Raw genomic sequence first — 25,736 nt, forward strand, 5'->3', positions numbered from 1 at the left:
TTTCTCAGTAGAGAAAGAGTCTTTTTGTGCTTGATATCTGTGAAAAGAGCCCTGTTTCTTGCTTTCCAGATTAAACAGTGAAAAACAGCAATATATTCACAATGGTATTTTTGTGAGATATTTTATTGGAGAGACTGCTTACACACACGAGTTTTATCAGCACAGTTTATACAATGGGCTGCATTTTATTTAAACTAAATAACCCAAAACATTGTTTGAGTCGTAGGCAACTGTAACTTCCTAACCTTTCTCCTGATGGGTCATTTTACCTGTGTTATGGTTAAGTAAGCCTGGATATTTGTTACATCCTAAAGTAAGATGTAAATGTATGGTCTCATGTTGCAATAGTCCATGGGGTTAAAATGCTTCATTTATCCTGTGCTGGTTTTTAAAGTAGAATCTTTTAGTAGGAATGAATTATATCATACCTTCAAGACAGTATTTGAGAACCATAAGTGGTAATCCATCTCACCTCACATTAGTCACTTAAAAACCAGTCATTTGAGTCTAAGTTAGTTGTCTTATCTCTTTTAGGATTACTGTGAGAAAAACAAGCAATTCGGGGTGCAATTCTCACCCATCTTAGATGCTTATTTTACCAGGAAATGAATCATCCTATGCAGGTGCCTACTATTCTCCATCAAATGTAAAGATAATCAAGGACAACTAGCTCACATCATGATATCTAATTCTGAAATGCCTAAAAGGGTGAGATAAATTTTAGACAAAAGCTCTGTCTGTGTGACAGCACTGGTAGGATTCTGGGAAATAGCACTCTCCCCTCTTCTGTTACCTGTGTTCATTGGAAAGGTGGGAGCTCCATCTCCGCTGCTCCACATCTCCTGCGAGCTGGCTGTTAAAGCAAGCCTGACTGGGATTTGCCTGCATTAATGACTGAATCCTAATTTCCAACTCCTTGATGTCTTCTGCTTGAGCTACTACATTGCACCTAGTAATAGTTTGGTTCAAGATCCCTTTGTATCTCCAGAGATGTATTAAAAGCAATTTATTTCTGTTGAATTGATTGCACATGGACAAGACCATGCTATTAATTTCACTGAAGTTGTTGATATTGAAGTCAGTGAAATCAGACCAATTCACATAAACCCAGGATTTGGACCATTATCATAACATATTGACATAAACAAGATTTGTGCCTTCTGTATGTGACTTTTTAAAAGAGTTTTTCAAAATAGCACGTCACTGAGTCACTGCTATCATATGAATCCTACATAAAATGATATTTTTTAAGCAGCGTCTGGTTTTGACATCTCTCTGCTAAACAGAATCGATACAGCACTTGTGAAAAAAAGACTGAAATCCTTAGCATGACACATAACCTAATTCAGAATTTACTGCGGTAAGGCAAAATTACTGGATGAGTTTGTGGGTTTTTTAAACCATGTGCGCACCAGGTTAGACTCAACATTCAGAGTAGATCCTTTCAGGCTTAAGTTGTGTACATCTATCTGATTTTGTACAGGAAGCTAACAATTAAGTGGAAATGTGACCACTAAATTTGGAAAAAGCTGGAGTCTAAGTACACACTATAGTCTCCTAGGAGGAGAACAGTATAAAAGGAATTACTGTAATCAAGCCATTCAGTGCATAAGTTGTTACTTCCATACTGAGGAAACTTAGGTCTGTAGGCAGCCCATGTTATATAAATGATAAAATCTGTTTTGGCAGCGTAATTAATGTTAGTCACAAAACAGAAATGCAAATCAAACAAGACATCAAGATCAGAAACTGTAAGTCATTGCCAAAGTTAAAAGAGATGTGGGCAACACAAACCTCACGGATTGCTGATGGACAAGTTACAAAAGGTTCTATTTTAGATCAGTTGATTAGCAAGAAATTATAGCCTAACCAGCATCCTGTAGGCAGTATGGCAAAGTGCTGACAGCTGTATTGCTCTTCTAAATAGTTCCTATGTGCCTCTAAAATACTGAAGTTGCATTAAACCCTACCATCGCAGTTTTTTGGTTTCAGAAAGGAGAGACCTTTACCCATGCTCTGTGTGGCTCTTCAGGAATAGAGATAGCATTTGTCACATCATCAAAACAGTAAGAGACAAAGAGAAAAATCGCTCCAAAAGCTAAGAGTGACTCTTACTGGACTCTTACTTTTCACATTGACATAAAATAGAAAACTTGAAAAGATTTTTCAGTAGAATCAAACTAATATTTCTGTGATGCTCTACTTAAAAATAATAAAAATATCTCTTCTTGAGCTCCCACATACCCTTCTCACTCAAGTCACATAATTGCCATCAGCCTCCTAAGCCCACTCATGGATGTATATAGGCTCACCATTGGTTTTGTTTGTGTATTTTCTATTCTCATTCAGTACCTATGTGCAGCTCATTATTTTCTTTAACTTACAGTAAGGAATTCTAAACTGAATAGGAGGAGAAAAACAGCTTATTCACCTAATCTTAAGGAAGTGCTTCACAATAAAATAATTTTAACAGTGCATTATGATAATGGCCCTACATTAAAGAATTTAAGTGATTACAAAATATGTTAATTAAAGGTAATACCTTTAAATAATTCTTTAAATCTACAGAGAGCTACAAGTCTGGACACAATCTCAGAGTGCACTCTTGAGATTGGTAACAATATAGGCGGTCATCAAATCAAGAAATCATTTTACCCAAGATGCAGATGGAGTTAGTACCAGTGTTAAAATGACTGTTAAGAAAGCTACTTGCAGGTGGCCAGCCCTGTCATTTACATGCAGCAAATGGTGCTTCTGGGTTTTGAGCTCTCAACCCTGTAAGTCAGAACATGGCTTTCTCAGTTACCTTTGTTTTCAGTGGGACCAGGATTTACTCTTTGGTTTCATCCTGTAATGCAATTTGAATAGGCCTGATGTTTACCTCAGATTTATAAGTTAGCTAGCTATACTATGCTAGGCTATTGTAGACTATTTGTATAGACAACAGTGAGAAACAAAGATGTCCATAAGACAACTTCTTTCATAATAGATACCAATCCTAAAGGAAATAAATCGCATTTCATTGACTATAGTAGGCCATTAATGTGACTGTCTTTGACAGTTACATTTTAGATGTACATATTAGGTGAGATGAATTTTTATGAATTAAATTTTAATGTGGGTTTTTGTTGGTTTTTTTTTTATCGTGGGAAGAAGACAAAGAGTAGAAATACATGTGTTTTTCTTGACACAGAACTATCTCAAGCGGTAATCAAATGCATATAAAAATAATGACTCATTAACATGTCCTTGATATTCCATTCTCAGGCCTAGAGTGCTAAATGATAGGTTACTCAGTTCAAACTCAGTATCTTTTCTAACCCTATATGGATGTCCTCTAGTTGTCTTTGGGGAGCAGTAATGAGCTGCTTGAACTGCTCTGATAATTGTGGTTTCCAGTGTGTATATTTTAATGGACTATATACTGAGACTAAACCTGGGCTCTACAGTGAGTTCATGGTTTGTTCGTAAGTATCAGGGTGCTACTAAGTGAGTATAAGGCTCCTCAGTGTAGGTAGGGGTTTGTTCACTCTCTGTTGGTGCACAATAGAATCCATACACCGCATTTGTTCTGAGTTAAAATCACCTAAACGTGGGTTTCTAATACCTTTTTAGAGATCATAAGCTCTCCTGCCTAGCATAGAAGCTGCTTGTTTAAACTGATGCAACTCTCTTGTAGGTCCCAAGTAGATGTCTCAAATGTCACCAGTCAAGCATCTTTGAACTAATCTGAATTTATTGTCATGTGAATTTAGACAACTACTTTGCATGAAAGCATCTATGTTAATCTGGAGGCAAACCCCACACCATTCAGATTACTTGTCTGGCCAAAGGCTAATTCTGTCTGGTTGTGCCCTTGGAATGTATTCAATTTTAGTACCTTTATTTTCTCTAATCCTTTTACAATTATGTTTTAAGTCTCAGGTTTACCAATTGCCCTTCTAGGGCAGATGTGAGCCTAAATAAAATTCCTGACACAGAAACTGAGACTTATGTAGAAGATCCATTTCAGGGAAGTGAAAATAGAGGATGGGTGTTGCTGAGAGGCTGGCAGAGAGCTGCAAGTATCAGAGGTTTTTTATGTTAAAAAAACATAACATTTGCTGGAAGTAAAACTAAAGGCAATTCTGAAACATAGAAAACATTGAATACTCTGAGACACTGAAATGCCTTTATTTAAATAGTGAAGAACTTGCTCTGTCTCTACCTTCAGATGCCCCTGTTATTGGAAAGAATATGCGTGGCAGCTGCCTACTAGCATTCTGTTCTGGAAAAGGCAATTTTAGAAGTGAGAAATAATGTTCCTCAGGAGAAGTACATTTGTAAGTGGTGAGCATTAATCAAAATGTCCTCGCCATAAGGCAGAACAGTAGTGAAAGCACCTGAACTTGCCTCCCTAAATGCCTGATAATACATTTTTGGAAATAGCTTTACTAGCCAATGGACATTCTAGAAGTGGAAGGGGTCCCTATGGAAGCGAGATCTGACCTGCTGTAAAGGAGTTTGTTGTTATTTTGAAGTGCAGCTCTCTTCCTTCTTACATATATTCTATTGGCTCCTGTGCCTTTGCAAGGACCTGCAAGAGAAGAATTCCTTTGTGGCTCCACACACAGGTTTTTAGAAGAATTTTTTTATTGTGAAGAAGATAAAACAGAGCACAGCTCATATGCCTCCTACACTGAAAGCATACCAAAGCCAAGGGCAATGATTCCATGATTCTATTAAAATAAGGTCAACGTCAAGAGAGCTATGTATCAGTTACATTAACTGATGGACTGAGGCTGTGATGGATGAAATATAACATGTGAGCTAGTAAAAATTAGTGTCAAAATGCAATCAAAATAATATCTGTGTACTCAGCACAGCAAGCATTGTAGTTCCAGTGCATGTCACTATTATGGCTGCTGACATATATGTGTTCAACAAAAAACATGACTAAACATATGCAGAGCTTCTGAGAAGACTCCTTAGAAGTCTTTTTTATTCATGGAGGAAGACAGAAGGAGAAGCATTGGCCGGAAGGGGTCCTGCCTTCTTTTTACTACTAGTTCAATGAAGTACGATGAACTGGTGCTCCCACGCACAGCCACCCTGTGAGCCTTTCCCAGCTGCACAGACCCACAGACAAAACCCTCTGGCAACCTCAAGCTGAATAGCTGGGCTGAGATTCACCTCTGCCATGGTTAATTTCTGTCAGGTCAGGAAGGCTTCAAACATTGAGCAGTGAATCACCTTCCTTGCATGACTTCTTTTTTTCTTTCTTATACATTTTTTTTTAATGTAATGTCATACAGAAAATGAAGCTGAGAAAACTCTGTGAAAACTGATACCACAGAACAGCTTTAAAGCCAAATTATGCCAATGCGTATCCTTCCTCATAAAGAAAGAACCAGCTGTCTGGCAAATCTAATAGGTTATGGAGGAATTATGTCAAGCGCAGAACAGCAGGAGCAAGGGAGAAACACTCATTATACGTTTTTTAAACCAACCATAGATGGTAGGCAGTCACTTAATTTTTTCTCTTTGCCTCTGCAGATCATCTGTACCAAGGAGAATGAAAATTATGAAAAGCTCCTGGCTAGTGCTCCAACCGTTTTCATGCTTCATCAGTGTGAAGAGGCTAGGCAGCCAGGCAGCCCCGATTAGCACAGCCTTACTCCATCTCAGAAAACCCCAGACTTATGAACAGTTGCAATGCCCCCTTGGCTATTCTCTGTTGAACTCCTTGAAATGAAGGGCTTGTGCCACCTTCCTCCCAGTGAAAAGTGGAGAGGGACTTTTTACAAGGGCGTGTAGTGATAAGACAAGGGGGAATGGCTTTAAACTGAAAGAGGCTAGATTTAGAATATATATTAGGAAGAAATTATTTACTGGGTGGTGAGGCACTGGAACAGGTTGCCCTGGGAAGTTGTGGATGCTCCATCCCTGGAAGTGTTCAAGGCCAGGTTGGAGGGGACTTGGAGTGTAAGTTGTCCTTGCCCATGGTAGGGGGTTGGAACTAGATGATCTTTAAGGTCCCTTCCAACCCAAACCATTCTATCATTCTTTGGCTCCCTGGGCCACTTCCACCACATAGAGTTGCTATTCAAGAGAAGTGTCAGCATAGCAGCAGAACTTCAATCTATTTATAAGAATTAAAGACTAATTATTTCCCCCACATACACCCAGAGCAATGAAAATGATGTGTAGACCTGGGCTCAACCTTTGAATATTAGATTTGTTCTCACAGTATAGAGACACAAATTGGCACAGCATTAAAGTATTAACTTAGGATCCCCAGGTGCTCCCACAGATCATAGAATCATAGAATCATTGAATGGTTAGGGTTGCACTAAACCATGTCACTCAAGGCTCTATCCAACCTGGCCTTGAACGCTGCCAGGGTTGGAGCATTCACAACTTCCTTGGGCAACCCATTCCAGTGCCTCACCACCCTCACTGTAAAGAACTTCTTCCTCATATCTAATCTAAACTTCTCCTGTTAAAGTTTAAAGCCATTACCCCTTGTCCTACCACTACAGTCCCTAATGAAGAGTCCCTCCCCAGCATCCTTGTAGGCCCCTTTCAGATACTGGAAGGCTGGTATGAGGTCTCCACGGAGCCTGCTCTTCTCCAGGCTGAACAGCCCCAACTTTCTCAGCCTGTCTTCTATAGTATGTTTCCTGCAGAGAGTTAGAATGCCAGATATTTCCATAGAGCCCCAACAGTAATTAAGCAAAGTCAACAGGCAAATTATAATTGAAATAACAGCCTTCTGTGTCTTATTTGGACTTAAGGTTTTGTGGTTTTAAACATACCTGTTGTAGATACCACTGCTAGCTATTACTTAGCAACGGATACCAGCCAAAACTGCTAAGACTCAACATTTATTTCTATAGAGAGAACAGAAATTGTGGAGATGTTACTTCATGCATGTGTTCTCCCATATTTGGCAGGGTTTTCAAAGCCATAGTGTATTAAGAATATTCCATTAGCCATCTGGATGAAGTAGAATCATAGAATCATAGAACACCTCCAGGGTTGGAGCATTCACAACTTAAGTATTTCATTCTTAAGGAAATGAAAGAAAATCACACATTTATTGATAATAAAACACTTTTGTTTTAGGAACTGGGGAGAGTGTTCTTCAAATTTTTGTACTTACATATATTTATAAAATCTGCTCTGAGTCTTCTCGTCTCCAGGCTGAACAGTCCCAATTATCTTATCCTTTCCTCATGGGAAAGAAGCTCAAGACCCTCTCTCTTAGTGACCTTTCATCTTAGTGACCCTTCACTGAATATCGCTGAACTCCACTAGCACCATGTGTAGTAGCACGATGACTTAAACTTTTGCCTGCCCTTGGCACTTCATATGTTTGAAAAAAACCCCAATTTAATAATAAACCCCAAAAGAATACCTGCTGTCATTAGTGTTCAGATAGCAACCAGAGATCAGTCTGCAGGGGTAGCTGTGCCATGGAACAGTACTTCTCAATGAAATAACATATTCTTATGCCTTTATGTTTGTAGGTACATGATCATGTAATCTATTTAGTGTCAAGGAGAGTTTTGTGGCTAAATATCAAACACGTGCTCTAAAAATTCACCCTGTGTAGCCCCTTATTTCAAAAATGGAAAGCTGAAAATAGCTTTAAGTCAAGAGAAAGGAAACCTGCAATTCCTCAGGCATTCTGGGTAATTGTATGAGCTGTAATTGAAAACTCCCTCATGCAATGTGACCTTGTTTGAATTAATTGGTTTTGGAACCAGTGCTCAATAGTTCAGTAAACGTAGAATTCTCCGAAGTTTACTCATTGCCAAGCAGTGTCTCACTGGCTGAGAAAAGTAAAATGGACAAAAGGCAGTTCCCTACTCATCTTTTTCACTGGATTCCTTAGTAAGAGTGAGTTTAGTAGACCCACCTACTACGCATTAGATAAAAGGAGGTTCACACACAACTCATCTGACAGGTTTGCATTATGCTATATTTTCTAGAAAAATGAAGTCGTAATCCATGCACATACTGGTCACTTAAGGCTAGTAACTATATCCTTTGAAATCAGCAGTACCTCATGCTGGTTTTCTCAAGATCAGCTGGAAATTCCTGAAGCAGAAGTGGTCTTGGACTGCCACTTACCACAGGACAGAAATCCAGGAAGCCTTTATGTACTGTGACCCAAACCTCATTCTGCTGAAGTCCACACACAGCTAGGTGGATTTTTCCTATCAATGATCCATTCATCAAAAAATACAGTTGTAGCCAAAATACTTGGGTGAGAGGGAAACGTGAAGGAATTTTAAGAAACTGAAATGGATGTGCCCTTTCATTTATCAGCCTAAAAGCTGAAGAACTTAACTGAGGCCACTCAGTGCTTGTTGCTGGAGAAGGATTCTGTACCGATGACTGGAGTGCTTCAGATCATCCTTATTGGATTTTTAGTCTTTTCTGCTTTAGCTATTTCAATTTGCATATAAAAGCAATATTCACTGAGCAGATATCCCACCTGATGGGTGAGTGTCCTGAGCAGCAGGCTAAAGCAGCAGTATCTCTCACAATAAAGGTGAAAGTGCTTTTATACAGTGTATACTAATGTCACCAGGAGAAACTAAGTGTGCCCCCCACATCTAAACAGACAATAACCTGGTGTTCAGGTCATCCTGGATGGTCAAATATGCAAATACCAAATGACTTTGTCTCAGAGAAGGGTATTTTTCTGCTTCACAACAGACCATCCTAACTGCTACCTCCAGTACCATTGCAAATATTTCTGCATTCAGGGTGAAACCAAACAACATTAGCAGGAAACATTCTGAAATATTTTGTAACATATGGAGTAAGTCATACACAAGACTCTTTCTACATATAGGACATGTAACAAAAAATTGATGTTCTCAGGCAAAGGGGAAACAAGGGATAGAGTTGTTAATATCTTCCAGACCTCCTCATTGGTTATATTTTCATAGTACAATCCAGTGTTGTACCAGGGTGATTGAATTACTTTTCAATAAGACAACCTAGGTATGGCAGGTGGGATAACATGTTACTGCAGCACTGCTCCTAGCCTAGTGCCCTCTGTTTCCCAGCAGGACTATAGAGCCAGGGCTCACTACACACTGAGCTGGTGGTGGCACAGGCTGATACCTCAGGTAGCTTGTGCACCTCCCGCAGTGCTCTGATATACTACCCAGATGTTATCAAGAAGGAGCCTTCCAAGCTGACAGCATAGCATATATACATGCAGATAGGCTTAGACAATAGGTAACCGAGCTGGAACTACCTGGAAAAGTGACCCAGATTTTATGAACTCTTCCTGAAAAGTGAACCACTGTTGCAAGAGTAGCAAAGATGTAAGGCAGTAGTAGTTAGGATGACTACTGCGCTCTGTGACTTCCCATTCAGGAAATTACATGTTGTCTGTGATGGAGGGACAAGGTGGGAGGCAGCAGCAGCTGGAGTCGTATTTTCTCAGCTGTGCATCTGACAGCTGCAACTGGATACAGTTCAGCAACAGAAAGCATATGCTGTCATGCAGGGCTTTTAACATGAAGTATTTTTTACTGGGTTCATTATCTCTTTACAAAACGAAATAGAATGGCTAGAAAACCCTTAACCACAACGAAATATGAGTCTTAGCAGGGGTCACACAGAGTCCTGGTCCAGCTTGCAGTGTGCCGACTGTGCTGGCTGCCTCCTCTGCATTGTCACTTCTCTCATTTGTTTACATCTGGGGCAACAGATAGTGCTCTGTGTCTTGTCACACAAGCTCCATCAGAGGTGGAAAAGCCTGGTTCCACAAATAGTTAAACTACATCAGTTGGTGCAAAAGTAATGCGTTCATTAGTACCATAGATATTACCAATGAACCATCGGCTTTCTCTGTAAATTTGTATACATTTAAGAAGAGCTAGTTCCTGGTAGTTCTTGTTCCATCTATGAAAAAACCCTGTTAACAGAGACCATTAATAATGTCTCACACAATATTCATTATAGTTGTAACCTTCCTACCTTCTGAAAGCTGTTAATGCATCTAGGAAGATTTTAGGTAGCTGCATGCTATAATATTATTCCATACTTTCGTAATTGAATTCATAGATCAATTTTTTTTTAATTTTAGACTTATTTTTTTCTTACATGAATTAATTTTTAGCTAAGCCTGTGTGTTATGATTTAATTGCTTTACAACATCGATAAGAGGCAGCCATGACCTATATTACTAAAAATTCAAATAATAATTAAATTGCAATGCCTGTTAATATTATAAGGAATTGCTTTAGTTTCTTTCCAAGAAGATTTTGCTACATCAGAAGCAAAAAAGGAATCAATGTGATGTAATTTTCCTAGGAATTCAAAAGACTGAATTGTAACTGAAGGCTGATGCGAAACGTCGACCTTTTTGACATTTATTTGAATGAAGCCTGCATAAATGTCAAATATCTGCCAACACCATTTCCACATTTCAGGTAACTATTTCTTTTTCAATTTTCAGAGAGGGCTGGAGAAGTAAGATTTTTTTGAATTATAGTAATTGTAGCAAATGAAGCATCTCCCTCCAAAGTGACAGGGGCTGAAGAGAGAAATACGGAAGAATTGCCCCTGGGGTTTTAAAAACAAGAACTTATTTGGCAACTGAAATTTTCAACTAATAGTGACCCACATAATCCTTACTTTTCCTGTAAATCAGATAAATATTTCTAACTTGAATATTTGTCTTACATAGAAGCTGAGGTCAAATTTGCTTAGTGATACAGAGATATCATTTTGAATACACAACCACACTCAGAACTGTATACAGTGCATAGGCTTGGAAACCGTTTTGGTTCAGGAAAATATGTCATATCACCTTTTTTTCTCCAGAATGTCAGTAGCACTTCACCACAACAAAGCAGATAGATTACATATTTGGGCAAGAAAATTGATCCGATAAATTATTTCCAAGATGAGGGAGAAGCCATGAAATGAAGGTTAGAATTTTCAAAACCACAGTATTTAACCAGCAGACTGCTAATCAATGTAAAACATTTCTCATAAGTATGAAAACACTGGGATGCAAACATATTTACTGCTCAATCTGGTTATTTCCCCAAACATATTTTATTATTCAGCTTTTTTTGCCCTGAAGAAAATAAAATCAGTGAGAATTTTAGGCTTATCTAGCATATAAACTCGAAACCAATTAACTTGGTAACCAAAGTAATTCTGAAAGTATTCCAGTTCAGTACCTGGAGTCAGACACCAAAATAGATATTTAGTTGTGTCTTTTGCCATGGAAGGTTACTTCATAATAATCACACAGACATACGACAGAGATGAAAATTAGTCTCTGGGGTAGTAATAAAATCTCATTTTGTATCATGATAACATCTCTATTAAACAAAGTATCCCTAGAGGTGGCACTATAAGCCAAAACTTCTGGTTTTACACAGTTATATATAGCAATTAAAATACTATGCTCAAGATAAAATAACATTTTATGCCACTTCTGAAATGCAAATTTATGTTATTCAACCTCAGCTTACTTCCTTTATAAGCTCCCACTGTTCTGTTATACAACAGATGCGTCAAGCAAATAATTTAAAAAGTATTTTGCATGATACATCTTGAGCTCTATTTTTACCTTTTGTAGATGGGTATCCTGCACTGCAATTTAATAGTATGTGGCAAGGAAAACATCGTCATTAGGAACTGACATTAATGTATTTGGAAACATAAAAATGAATTTGGATCACTTAACAAAGAATATGTATTTCTTATAGGTTTCATTTTAATTATTTAACTGCTATATGTGAAATATTTTCTCTACCAAGACTAAATGCTAATATTCTAAAATGAATAAAGTTAATATCTTTCTTAAGCAACTAATAAGAGAAAAGAAACTTGCCTGAAGAATGTCAGAAGACCCTAACAGTGAATGGTATAACAATGCATGATAATGGTTACTGATGAGTAGTAGCAGACGTGTGAAGCTTTCCATAATGTTTATGATTCCGAGTATTGATAAAACTGGTTAGACCTTTTCTAAGAGTAAGTAGTTAATTACCTGTGTAGATAATTTCCTGTAAGTGTTTAGACCAAATATTTAAAATCTTGCTTCTCTTTTTTATTCGTTACTTTAAGGGCCTAAATTAAAATCAGTGCAACTGATCTCATTTAGAAGATTAATTACTTGATAGATAAAAATACCTAAAGATCTAATAATAGCTAAATGATACCATTTGAACTTGCATTTTTATATTTCCATCTGGGTAACTGTCTGTATGGCAAATGGAGGTCAAAATTCCAGGTCATTACGTTATGTTTGCAGGGTTCTCCCCAGAAGGAGCTTGTTCGAGGCTGTAGCCACAACAGCATATTACAAACCTAAGACTACTGGTGTCATTATTATCACTACACAGGGAAATTGTTTCCAGTGTCAAACATCCTTTTACAAAGCAAGAATACATGTTTTTACATGCAAAACATTGGGTCAGTGTAGATTTGCTTACCTGTGGTTGACCTGATAGTTGAGGTGATGTTGGAAGATGCCATCGCAGGTATACATTCATCATCTTGGGAATAGCCTGCCTGAATGGCACGCAAGTAACTGTGGCTTCTTGTTCGGAAACATCCAGGGAGGTCAAGGGCATCCATTGCCTGAGCTTCAACTTCACTAAACACTGATTCACACACCGATTCAAATTGCCCATTAACCTCTGCTTCACTCATCTGAATAAACAACAACAATGCATTTGATTTTTGACTTGCTTTTTTGTGATCATCACGGCCTCAACATCTCAAATGGACACCTGTACATTGATGAAGAACTGTTTTAGCAAATAGTTAAAATGTAGTAATCCCTTCTGATCACATTCACATTTTTTTAACTTACATCAGCTGTTTATATGTCTATAGTAAGTACATCACACATGCCATAAAATTAATTTTACATTTAATATTTTTTGGCATATCAAGAGGATTGTAAATGCATGATTTAATGGTAACCAACAAGATCACTCTGTGCTGATAGAAATCCATGTTCTGCCAGGACAGGAGAACAGAAATCAGCTATACTAATATAAGCCTCAAAAGGTGAGGGTAGATTGCCTGGCTTACTCACTTATCAGCAAAGTTACTACTCATGTGGACATTTAGCCTGTGTGGCAGGTTATCTCTCTCTACAAAGGAGCTCAAGGAAGTATCTCATAGTCAAAAATGTGTAAGTTCAGAGGACGTGATGCTTCTGAAAGGTTTCAAAAATATTTTATCTAGCCTTGTGTCCAGTGAATAGACAACCGTTGTGTCAAATAGAGTGAAATGTCATCAGATGAGAAAGTAATGCTTCAGCTGAGAATGGCCCTAAACCTATCTCATTTCCTGGTTACCTGGGTTAGCCATTCAACTACCATGGGAAAACGAGATGCTGCCACTACTGCTGCTTTGCTTTAGCAGCATTATTTTTAAGCCTGATACTTCTGTCACCAGGTGTGCTGAGGATCCCAGCTTGTCAGAGCATCCTGCATGTGCCTACCTGTGTCACCTACCAGGTCAGCTCCTGGTGGGATTTCAGCATCCCCGTCTAGCTCCCTGCAGGGCTTGTGAAGGAGCCTGCCTCTACCTGCTGGTCCTGCCTGCAGGCTGGCCATGATGCAAAACTGTACATTTTTAGGTAGTTTTCATGATAAATAGGGTTTAGGCAGGCTGGCCAGGTTTAGAGAACCTCTCAATAGAGAACTCTGTATTGCAGTTTTGAAGATGAATGCATAAATGCTACCTACGTTATTTTTAACAAGTTCTCTGGTCAGCCCTAACTACCTATAAATATACTAGAATAATTCAAAATTATGTTAATCCAAAATCAAATACGAAGTTTAACACTGGACAGACATGTGCAGGACCTCCTGATGATATTTTTGTTTTTAAAAAGAGAGTGCTAGAAATCAGAATCACTATAAATACCAAGTTAAATTTGTAGCATCACCAAACAGCACATCCAGTTGATACGACTTTTTCTACACAGCTGCTAAGTGCTAAGTGCATTTTTCATTATTACTGTTCCTAGAACATTATTCATTATGGAAACAGTGAGTGCGAATGTTTCAAACATTTTAGGATCTTGATTAAGTAAATGGAAATTTCATATGGAACTTCTGATGATAATGAATAACTGATATTTTAATTTCATGTAAGACATTTTGGCTACTACATCTCTTCTGAAAGGAATTACATTACCCTTCATAAAATTTGCTTCTAATAAAGTTAAGTAGACTAATGCAATCTTGAAAAGATTAAGAAAAAAAAATCTTACTCTGAAATACTTTGCATACACCATTGATCAGGGAATTCATAGTAATTTAGTCCATAAACAATTTAAGTCCTAACCACCTCTTTCAAACTAAGGTCATTGGCAATAGAAAAATCAAAGTTTTAAAACTTAAATTAAAAATATAAGCCATGGAACCCAGTATCTTTCTTGAATATACCCTTAGTTAAGAGTGAAAAAGGATCTCACAAAAAAAAGGCATTAAAAATACCAGAAATTATATAAACGGCTGTTATGTAGGTGGGACAAGAAAACAATGGCATCATGGAAAAAGAACAGGAAATAGTAAAGGTTCAGAACTTGGGGGTTTTTTTAATATACAGATACTTTGTGTAGTATTTATTAAATAAATTTATTACTGGTCTGGAAACAGCTGGACTGTAAGGTAAGAAGTATGCAATTGACATAAAATTATGTAGGTTAGTGAAGACTGAAAAAGAAAGTAAGGAACTATACCCAGCAGGTTTAGTTAATCTGGCCAATTGAGCAATCTACCTGCAAATGAAATGTAAGGTGGACATCTTTCCAGGTAATGCACACTGGAATGAAGAATTTTAACCACTGCTGAAACCCATTAGTCATTATGGACAGCTCAGTGAACATCTCCATGCACAGCCATGGTCGAAGAGGCAGAATATGTTAGAATAGTTCTGTATTACAGCATTGTTTTACGACAGCCAACAGCACCCACTTTGAATGCAGGATCTAATTCTTGTCAAACTTTCCCAAAACCAGAGTGCAATAAAGATAGAAAATAATCAAACCAGAGTAATGAAAACCAAGGCATGAGAATGATGGGGGCAGGTTTCACAAGGGAGCTCTGAAAAATAACGAAAGGTTTGGAAAATGACTTACTGTCTTTTTCTAATTCTGATGTGTGCTATACAAGGTTATGCTCAGATTTATCCCACATATGTTAAGAAATCTGGCTGAAAGGCATTAGTCAGGTGACTAGTCCCTCCCAGTTCTCTACAGTTAGTGGAGACAAGCATTTCCAGAGCTCAGGATGTGCTTTGTCCTGGAAGAAACTCTTTCACTCCATTAACTACAGAGGAAGCTTTACTTGTTGCCTCAGTTAAAAGCCTCAGGTTAGATGAGTTGAATCCAGGCCTGAATAGCCATGCAATACAAATTGAACATGAATTAATATAAAATTGCTTAAAAAAAGATTTTTTTAAAGATAACCATTTTGCATAATCAGCTACTATACCCTTAGGTGTCTCACAAAATTGTCAAAGAAAAATGAAGTAACACATGTCTGAGAAGAGGGCAGGGCCCACCTGTCATGAAGCAACACAGGGAAGAAATGTCAGGACCAATGAACATTAGAAACATTGGAAATTTTATGTAAAGCCCTCTGCTAAGCAGAACATGCACATACTCCATAGGCTGCTTGCACTTCAGGCCTGATTCAGATCTCATTTCAACATGAATTAGTACTAACTGAACAACATAAAACCAGCAATGTGGAAAAATGTCTCTTTTCAGAAGTCCCCATACATAGAATAATTGATGGGACTTATTCTTTCATTCAAGAAGAGTGAGGGATTGAGTTTAGAGATGAATCACTGTTCCTTTGGAACATAATTATTTCCATCTATATCTTAATCTAGCAACCCACATTTACTGAAATCAGAGTAGGTATTTTCAGAGGATAAGTATTGTAGGAGTGTGCCTCTTGTGCTCAGTCTGAGTCTTCTTAAGATTTAAATATTTAATACAGACTGAAAATGAAAATAACAATATTTATATTTTTAACGAAAAATATATTGAAAATATTGTGTGTGATAGTGCCCCTTTGCTTCTAGCATTCAGTATTTTCCTTGAAATTTTGCACAAGGGTTACATTCCTTACAACTGAATTACTTCGACAATTCACATCCCCGGTTAGATATTAATTAAAGAAACCCCAGCAACTAAAACCATCCTCTAGTAACAACTCTTGCATCTGCAATTAACCTATAAGAAAAGTTATAACAAGAATTTCCCACCTGACTAACACAGCTGGCCTGACTGAGCGTGCTCACTGCTCTCATATAGCTCTGATTCCTTGAGCGAAACTTTGGGGAATTGTAGTTTGCAGAGGGATCCAGGTTGTGACCCCCAGGCACGTCACTTGCAGTTTGAAGGTAGCTCTGACTACAAAGGAAAGAGGGAAAAAAAAAAAAGGAAAGGGTGTAAAACTACAGATGGCATCAATTAGGACACTAAAGACAGTAATTTGTATGAGACTCACAAATCCATTCCCCAGGGTCCAAATCTTTCTCTCTCTAAAGCATCACAGATCTGTTGTAGTGAAACACCTTAGCACAAGTAGTGAATCTATCTGCAGTTCTGCTACCTAGATGTATTTAAACATCACCAATCCTCCTGGCTATTAATGTTGAACTTTCCTAAAAGAGAATGTCTAGTTCAACAGCAACAAGAACCAGAGCTAAAGGCGCAAACCAAAGTAACTAAAAATCTTTCTTCACAGACAAAATCTGCTATTTTCATCTGTTTTTCATCAGGGTTTTAGGCATCAAGAGACCTTTTATCTTCAAAAGATTGATACATTTTTACAAGAGATCAAAATATCCCATGTTCAGCTAAAAAAAAAATAGATTAATAAGGTACTCAGAGCAACCGCACAAAGCTCTAGAAACACTTTCCTTACAGCACATCTCCCAGTTTGGAAGACTGGGACCTTAACACACTGAGCCCCTTTCAGTATGCTTTCAATACAAGGGTATAACAGTGTTCATGTTTTATGCTCAGTATACTGAAATATCTATCATTCCAGGAAAATAAATAAGTCTAAGAAAAGCACTCTGCATTGAATACAAAGTTAAAAAAATGGCAGTCACAAACAAGGTTTACCAGAGTTCTAAGAACCTCTGAAAATCAGATTTTAGTAGTCACGTGACAGTCATCCCTAGACACCAGTGCATAAATTAATTATTGTTTCAGAAAATGCTGGGTTTCATGTGGTAAATAGGCAGTTTTAGTATTTATTCCCTAAAGATAACTAACAAAAACACAGTTTCTGGGAACAATAAATCTGTGACAGTTGAACGTCTGTCAATATTGGCAACACAGTTGCGTCAAGCTGAACTGGCAGTTACTCAGTCTGGTAGTGGCTGTGACACATGCTCAGGCTGTCCGAAATTTCCCTGTGAAAGGAGAAGCTTCCTCTCTGGGAGGACCAGACCACTTAATGAATGATAAAGCACAGGTTCAACTCCCAGTGAAAAATGGGGCACAAACCAGGACCTTGTTTCTTAAGACTGTATTTATCAAACACTCGGCATGACCACAGGCTGCTGCTTGAGGTGCTTTCCTAACTAATGGAACACAACCTGATTTTGGGCTGGGTGCAGTCCCTGAGGAGCACTTGGTGAGGAATATCAGACTTTTTATCATGGCTCTGAAAAGCAAATAGTGTTCAGCTCCATCTTCCTGTGTGGCCATGTCCTTTGATGTTGGACATGTGATGACTCAGGGTCCCCTCACATCACCAGCTGCAAGAGCATGTAGGTTTATTAGATCTTTCTGACCTTATACTTGGGACATCAGTTCTCAAGCACTTCCATGTGTTCTCCCTGACTTGGACATCTCAGGGTCAACAGAGATATAGCCTTGCTTCCTCAGGGCATTTGCAAATGGCTGGGCTATCTGCTCCTCTAAGACAGACTGCCTTCTTCAGTGAAAAAGGGTAGGTTTTGTTTTCATCTTGGTGCAAGGCAGGCAATTTTTTTTAATTCTTAAGAAATTTCCATGGAGAAAAAACTATTTTTTTGTTCCTGTCTTTATTCAGTACCTTATACAGAATATCTCTGTAACTTCATGACAGAAGTAAACTATGTAGAAACTATGCTGTAACTGCTAAAACCAAAATGAAAATGCATGAGATTGATGCAGGCATGTGATCAGAGGTTAATTAACTCATTACAGTGGAAGTGATTCACAGATTAAGATAGCTGTCTGATAGTGGGTCTAATTTGGTTTCAGATGATGAAAACAGGAACTGTAGCAGCATTTTTATTTTTTTTTTGTTCCCATAGATATGAAGACAAATATAATAGATTAGGTGAAGTGGTGTAGAGCCTTCCTATCTATATTTCATTGCTGGATATAAATAAACCTCCCTTCCTCTATAGGCAGCAGGCTGATGATTGTCACCTTCTTTGTGTCATTCTGATTCTTTGCATATGCTTTACCAAATCTGCCTGGTATTGTTAATTTAGTATTGTTCAGTACAGTTAGATGAGTTCCCTCTGGACCTTCTGCTTATCATTAGGTGGCAAAATCTGGGATTCTGAGTTCAGAAACAGTCTGTGAATGAGATGTTTAAGGTTTCTTCATTAAAACATGGGCCACATTAAGAAAAGATGGAAGCAATAATTTTCTAAACTATTTAAAACCTAATTAATTTAAACTGGCTCCTAATAACTGTCTCCTTTGCTAAGTAATGTTCAGCAACCTAGTATTTCATTATGCACATACCGTTTCCTTGTGAGGAATTGCTATCATTAAATGCAATCAACAATTTCTACAGCAATGATTTCTTAGTGAAAGAAGCCCAGTATTCCATGGTACTGCTAAGCTGCTGAGTTTTGATAGATGAGTTTGGACATTCCCCGACAGTTAAATAATTTTTCATTTAGCAGAGAAGAGCAATTGATTCATAGGAGTGAAGCAAAATAGAAGAAGTGTTATGTATATTAGGCTGCAAAAGTAATTTCGCATCCATTTGATTAATACGTTGAAATTTTCCCGACCAAAAGAAATGATTAGTTTTCATTTCTAAGATCTACACTCAAAGTTATCTTCTAGGATAAACATATCAATGCATGGTAAAAACGATGACCTTGCTATAAACATGATCCAGAACCAAAATGCCATAGAACCAAAAGTTACATGGGAAAGTTGCTCTCACATGTCATTTTCTGTTGCTCAAGGAACTTTCTTGCTTGTCAACAATGCTATAAAACACTCACCATAGATGACACTGGTAAATGCTGGCTTTCAATGACATCCATTTTATCTACAAGCTTAGGAACAAAATTCTTGACCTTCATTTCCAAAACACCACAGCTCTGTCACTTTGATAAAAGAAAATAATTTTCTTTTTATGCTCTGTGGTAGATTATTTTTTATTCCAGAGGATCACTGAAGATTGGCAAGACAAGCATGAGCAAATGAGATGGCCTGACAGTTCATCTCCAGGACCACAAAAAAAAATACACACATTAACATTAGGGGGGTGACTCTAAACTTCAGTAATATGGAAAAGGAGAAGAAGAATGAGACTAATAGGAAAAATTAAATTAGTATGTCAGTTCTTTCCCCATTTGCTTTTCCAAAGAGACAAGATCGTAGACATGGATTCCCCTTTAAAAGCTTTTTTGCCCACAAGGGTTGCTTTCTCTTTTCCATTGGCTTCAGAGGAATTCCAGGGCAGCTAGGAACAGGTCTTCAATTTAATGAGAGTATCTTAGCTGCAAGCAAGGCCCAAAGCACAAAGAAACTTTTGAGAATGAAGGAAACCCATGTAGTGACCTTACAGCTCTTGAGAACCTCTACTCTAAAAGCAAAGCCTTAGGACTCCCAGTGAAGGTAGCTAAATTTGTAACAGCACTTTCAGCACTCAGCAGATTGCCTGAGTGTATGTGGGGAGGACAAAATACTCTATTTTAACTGCATAAAGTGAGCTATAGCATTGCATGCTTATCTGGGAGAGTATATCTGATAGCATATCTGTTAGCATACCTGGGATAGCATGTCACCCTGACACAGACTGAACAGGGAAGAAAGTCCGAATATTCCAACAACAACAAAGATGGTTAAGGGAAGAGGCAGGAGCCAAAAAAAGAGTTCCTGCTTATCATTTTTTAAGAGCCTTGCATCACAGCCTCCCTTTTCTTGGATTCCTCTAGTCTGCAAAAACTCAGGCCTCTGTATACAAATCTCATATGTCCTGCTGCTCCTATCTGAAAGCTGCCTCCTCCTCCAGAACACTCCTTTACCAAAACCCCCAAGTACACTCTCCTTCATTCTTGACCAACCCAGATCCTAATCCCTACCGCCCCCTAGAATCTTCCTAATACCCAGCTCACAGTTGTCCTGCAAAAGATATTCCAAAACACGTTCGCAGGAGCCAGAATTGAGCCACTTATCCTACTTCTGTCTTCTGCAGGTTTCAAAGTACCCTTAACACCTCTGTCAGCAGAGTCCAGCTCACCCCTGCTACAGCCATCTAATCCTGCTCCCTCACTGGGGGCATTAGCTTCCATAAACCCATACTCTTCTCCTTCATGTACAAACTAACTGTTCTTGCCTGGACTTCACCAAGAATGAAATTTAAGAGCAGAATGGGGGAAAATAACTGCTGGAAAATACCTGTTACTTTAGCCCTACAAGCAACAAGAGGCACTAAAAAAAAAAACCCCAACAAAATGAAACTGTTTTGACTCCAGATAACGAATTTCTTTCCTTGTTTTGCCATGTCTTGTAGCCATCCTTAATAGGATTCAATACAGTAAAAATGTAGGAGAAAGTTTAACTTTACTTGTGTTGTAACCAGAAAGCATTAGATAATGTTTGTCAAGAGATTTCAGGAGAGGGAAGAGCATATCTTCATCTCTTGATCTTTTAGAGAGCTATTTAGAACATGTTTTAATGAAAGGAACAATCATGTAAGCTAATCCAATAGCTGCAATCAAGCACTGACTAATGATAAGAGAAGGACTCTTTTTATTTCTTCTCTGTAGCCATCTATTATTTAGCCATCTATTTCCTCCTCTATTAACTGTGTATTTTTAAAAGGAGTGAGATGCTTATCTTTCTTTATAGCCAGTAAACAGCTAACCTTGTTTGTTTTGGTTTGGTTTTTTCCTACATTCCATTGTTTTATATAACTTTTAGAAAGGTCATATATCACCATGGGCAGTGCCTAAAGCAGCCCAATGTCTTCAGCATACAGTGCAGGGGGATTTGAGGCATTCCCACTGTGGTCTGTACCACAGCACCTTGTACCACTTGAAGTCTATCACTTTGTACAGCAGTCAGCCCATGCTTTGTCATTACTGAGATCTGATGCTGATGAATACCCAGGATGGTTTGTAGCTTCTTCCCTGAAGTCTCTTGTCATTGCTGTATGACAAGTATTACTGTAAGCTAGACTTACAACACACAATACTGTACCATTATTTATACAGCCACTGCAACTTTTTGTCATTTGATTAAAAGGTATGTTTGACAGTAAAACAACAAGGTTTCACTTTTAGGACACCTTGAAATGCCAGATTTAGAGGCTGACACAGTTTTACAGCTTATAGCTAAGTCAGGGTCAAAACAAAACAAAGAACTCCCCTAACTTCTCCCTGAGAAGCAGCACTTGGCAGTCAATACAGCCCTAGTGGGAACATGGGGCATATGGTTCCTGAAAAAGAGATCTCTGTCACATTGCTTTTTTTTTTTTTTTTACCATCTGTATTTTGTAATAGGTGATAGGTATAATATACTTGTCATAAACCTAATTCCTTTGCTTAAAAGAGTATGAACATGTTGCCAACAATGCAGCAAATGTCATACACTTGCCAAGGTCATTCCTTGATCTACTCACATTCAAAATAGTGATCACCACCAGAGTACCTGTTCTCTGTCAAATGTTCAGCCACCAGTGTACCCTGAGTCAAGAAGGTACCAAAAGTGAATTAGATTTTCCTAGAGCTCTGAAAGTTGAAGCAAGAAAGTCACCTTCTCAGTCTGAATGAGTCTATCAGGTTTATTAAGAGAGAATCAGATATAAAGAAAGTCCATTTTCCATCAAATTAATTTTTGGAATCGTAATAATCTAAAATCATGCCTTTTTATTTTCATGATCATGCCTGCATTTGCCCAAAAATCTGAGAAGGAATGGGAACATTAAGGAATGTACAATCACTTCTGTTTAAATCAGCATATGCAATTCAGAAGTATCATTCTGGGACAAAAAGATAAAATTTGTAAAAGAATTCATCTTGGGCACCTAAAAGGGAGTTGCAGTAGGATTAGCAAGGTAGCATTAGTTATCAAAACCTATTTTATTGAGGGATTTGCATTTCAATGGATATTAATTTCTCTATCTGGATCTATCTTAACTATGTCTTTTTTGGTACATGAAATAACTCATCGACCAGAATCTAATGATTAAGATTATCGAGCAGTGCCATTGTTCAGCAGCTGCAAATCATACTGTGTCTCTGTGGATCCCTGCTGAAGTCAATAGAGCTCTGCAAAGGGGCACAGATGTGCCTGCATGCAGCCCATTGGAGAACTCAGAGCATAGACATTAAATCTGATTCTCCCTTTGGAATAGCACAGTTAGTATGGTGCTTTGAAAAAAATGAAAGTACATCTAAATCTGATGATTTTTTCTGTAGCAAAGAAGTTATTTTCTAATCTTCGCCAGACTGGAGCTTCCCTTTGATCACTGATAGATATGAGAATTTGGGCCAAAATAAATATACATTTCACCATTGACCCATACCATTTTTTTTAAGAAGGTGCCCAAAAGATATTGAATATTTGATTTGTTGCAGGAATATGTTAGGAAAGAGGTGGCGACTGCAGTTTCTGTCCTTGTGAAATGCCTACTAATCACTGGTAGGAGAGAATCTCTTTCATCAGTAAGTATTTAGGGATTTTGTACAACATGAACCAGAAGAGAATACGAGGAAATCATCCGGAATAGTTAAACAGTCTGGTGGTTTGATCACTCCTTGCAAAGATACAGAGGATGTAGGCTCAATCAAGCCTGTCCTCCAAATCATGCAGGATGTGCATGTAATAAGAAAAAAAGTCTGATGTGGGAAATCTAACCTCAGAGCTCTTGTTTGTAAGAAGTGACAGATGTGCACATGTAGCTAATCCTAAAAGTCTTGTTCCAATATCCTATTTTGAGCTTGCCCTGGAGAGCAGGCAGCAAATTGGTCAGTGTCGTGGTTCAAGCCCAGCCGGCAACTTGGAACCACGCAGCCGCTCTCTCACTCCCCCCCTTTTCCTTCCTCCCCCCGCTCCCGGAGGGATGGGGAGGAGAATTGGAGGAATGTAACTCCCACGAGTTGAGATAACAGCTCTCCAGTAACTAAGGTATAATACAAACCACTACTGCTACCAATAATAATGATAAGAGGAATAACAAGGGAAAAGGACACAACCGCTCACCACCCGCCGACCGATACCCAGCCCAACCCGAGCAGCGATCTGGGCCTTCCGGGTAACTCCCCCCAGTTTCTATCCTGGCCATGACGTGCTGTGGTATGGAATACCCCTTTGGCCAGTTTGGGTCAGGTGTCCTGCCTCTGCTTCCTCCTGGCTTCCCCTCCTCTCTGGCAAAGCATGAGACTGAGAAAGTCCTTGGTCAGAGTAAACATTACTTAGCAACAACTAAAAACATCGGTGTTATCAGCATTGTTCCCAGACTGAAAGTCAAAACCACAGCACTGCACCAGCTACTGAGAAGGAGGAGAAATGACTGCTGTAGCTGAACCCAGGACAGTCAGCAACAACAAAACTCAGGCAGACGTTATGGTAAAACTTAGAGGCATTTAAACATCATGCAACAGTTCAATAAATGAATGTGAGGATCTAAGCAGAACTCAAATATTCAATGTATGTTCCTAAATCCATTATGGAATCAAAATAGTCATAAATTGCTTCAGGAAGCTAGCTCACTTTTTTTCCCTCTTTTATCTGCTTTTGGTATATATACATGTACAGACGCAAAAAGTCATAATTAGGTTGAACAAATGTAGACCATCAGGACTCAGTAAAGCATCTGAGCATGAGCTTAATTTAAACATACATGTAAGTTCGTTAAAGCCAATAGGTCTTAAGGAAATAAGTGACCTTTTCATGCTGAAGTTGAAGATATTAACAAGAATACGTAATTTGTGGGGAAAAAAGAGTGGAATGAGGAGAACTGAAAACACATACATGATTTCTGCTTTTTAACCAAAGCATCTTAATTTTCAGATCCTTGCATGAAGAAGTGTTTCTACACACATACTTTATAGTCTCATTTAGTTTTTATTAAAAACTGAATAAATTTTTTTATTAAAAACTAAATGAATGAGAAAGGCAGCTCTTGAATCCTTTCAAATAAAAAGTAAAACTAATGTATCTGTTGAAAGCAAGAATGAATAAGAACCAGGAACACATTTCTGTTGGATTTCAGTATGCGTGGTATTGAGACTGGCCTGAATCTTACTGAGTTTTCACTGCAATCCATCACATAATTGCATCTATCTGACAAAAGCCTGTTTTATTCTTGAGAAGACTGCACTTTGTTAGCCTTAGGATCCCCTTTCCATCCCTAATCCAGGGTAATACATTTCAGCCCTTCAACATGAAGCTGGTATTTGCTACAATGAGGCAGGAGATCTGGAGTCAATTACACCCCATGTTTCAAACTGTTCTACTTCTAAGAAGACAAGGTGCCTAACATGGCTTAAGATCGCTTCCTATTATTCTGCAAAGGAAGAAAGGATGGGGACCCTCTTCTGACCCCATAAAAGATACTTCCTAGGTAGCCAGATGACTAACTGCCCTTCATCAACATTTCCTCTTAACCCTGAGGACTAATCTAACCCAGATCTTATTGACTGCAGCAGAGAACACTATCACTGTGCCAGTGGCCCACTGATTGCATTATTAGTTGATAAGGCTTTGTAATTAGCCCTCAAACTCTCCTCAGTAAATCTCCAATTTCACCCCTCAGAGACTCTGAGTAGATGCTACTACACTATAGGGCTTCAGAAAGCTACTAATGAAGTGTGTAATGAGGCTTTTTAGAATCAAAAGATTGAAGAAAAAACCAAAGATAAATAAAAACCATATAAAAGATGAGAGTTCCTTTTCTAGTGATTTTTTCCACCTATTCTATTGAAGACATTCCTCAGGAATGGCTTCAAAACCATTCCTAATTTAAAATGCAGAATAAGAGTTAATGCTAAGTTGAAGTTTACCCTTTACTGGTATGCAGCAATGGACAGCATTGGAATAGGACATTAACTTCTCTAGCAAGGAAGCTGTGCGTAAACTCTTAATCTGTGGTGTTTTTGCAGCACACCCACTCCTCCACATGTGCACATTTACCTACAGTCTGCAATATCAAGTCTTCTTTCTCTTTGTGTACTCACCAGGTGGAATTTCTCTAGGAAAAATACCCACAAATTTGTCCGTTACTTAACGATATGGCCTTGCCACCATCATGGCCAAAGATGGATCGAAAGAGAGAGGTTTCATCTCATGCTGTGCTTCCAGATTTCTCATTCAGTTTTCACTTTCTCATGTTGTAAGTATGCTGTGGTTAGTACAAATGGTATATTTTTTGTTTTTTGGTTGGTTCCCCCCCCCGCCCCTTTTAAAATGGAGATTTCCCATTACTTAGAGGAGCTTGTGCTCTTCCATGATTCCTGCTGAGACAAGGGAT

At 38.3% G+C, this 25,736-nt stretch overlaps 1 protein-coding gene across 1 annotated transcript in view; it reads right to left on the reverse strand.

Moving 5' to 3' along the window:
• Nucleotides 1–25,736, reverse strand: part of DLGAP2 (discs, large (Drosophila) homolog-associated protein 2) — a 100,004-nt gene that overhangs the window by 35,588 nt on the left and 38,680 nt on the right. Inside the window, exons 4-5 of the mRNA XM_010009401.1 lie at nucleotides 16,270–16,417; nucleotides 12,465–12,684 (exon numbers count right to left, since the gene is read on the reverse strand). Coding sequence (XP_010007703.1) covers nucleotides 12,465–12,684; nucleotides 16,270–16,417 — 368 coding nt within the window. The remainder of the gene's footprint in view (nucleotides 1–12,464; nucleotides 12,685–16,269; nucleotides 16,418–25,736) is intronic.

Source organism: Nestor notabilis, unplaced genomic scaffold (assembly GCF_000696875.1).
Source record: "Nestor notabilis isolate BGI_N333 unplaced genomic scaffold, ASM69687v1 scaffold5172, whole genome shotgun sequence".
In the NCBI taxonomy this organism is placed as follows: Eukaryota; Metazoa; Chordata; class Aves; order Psittaciformes; family Psittacidae; genus Nestor; species Nestor notabilis.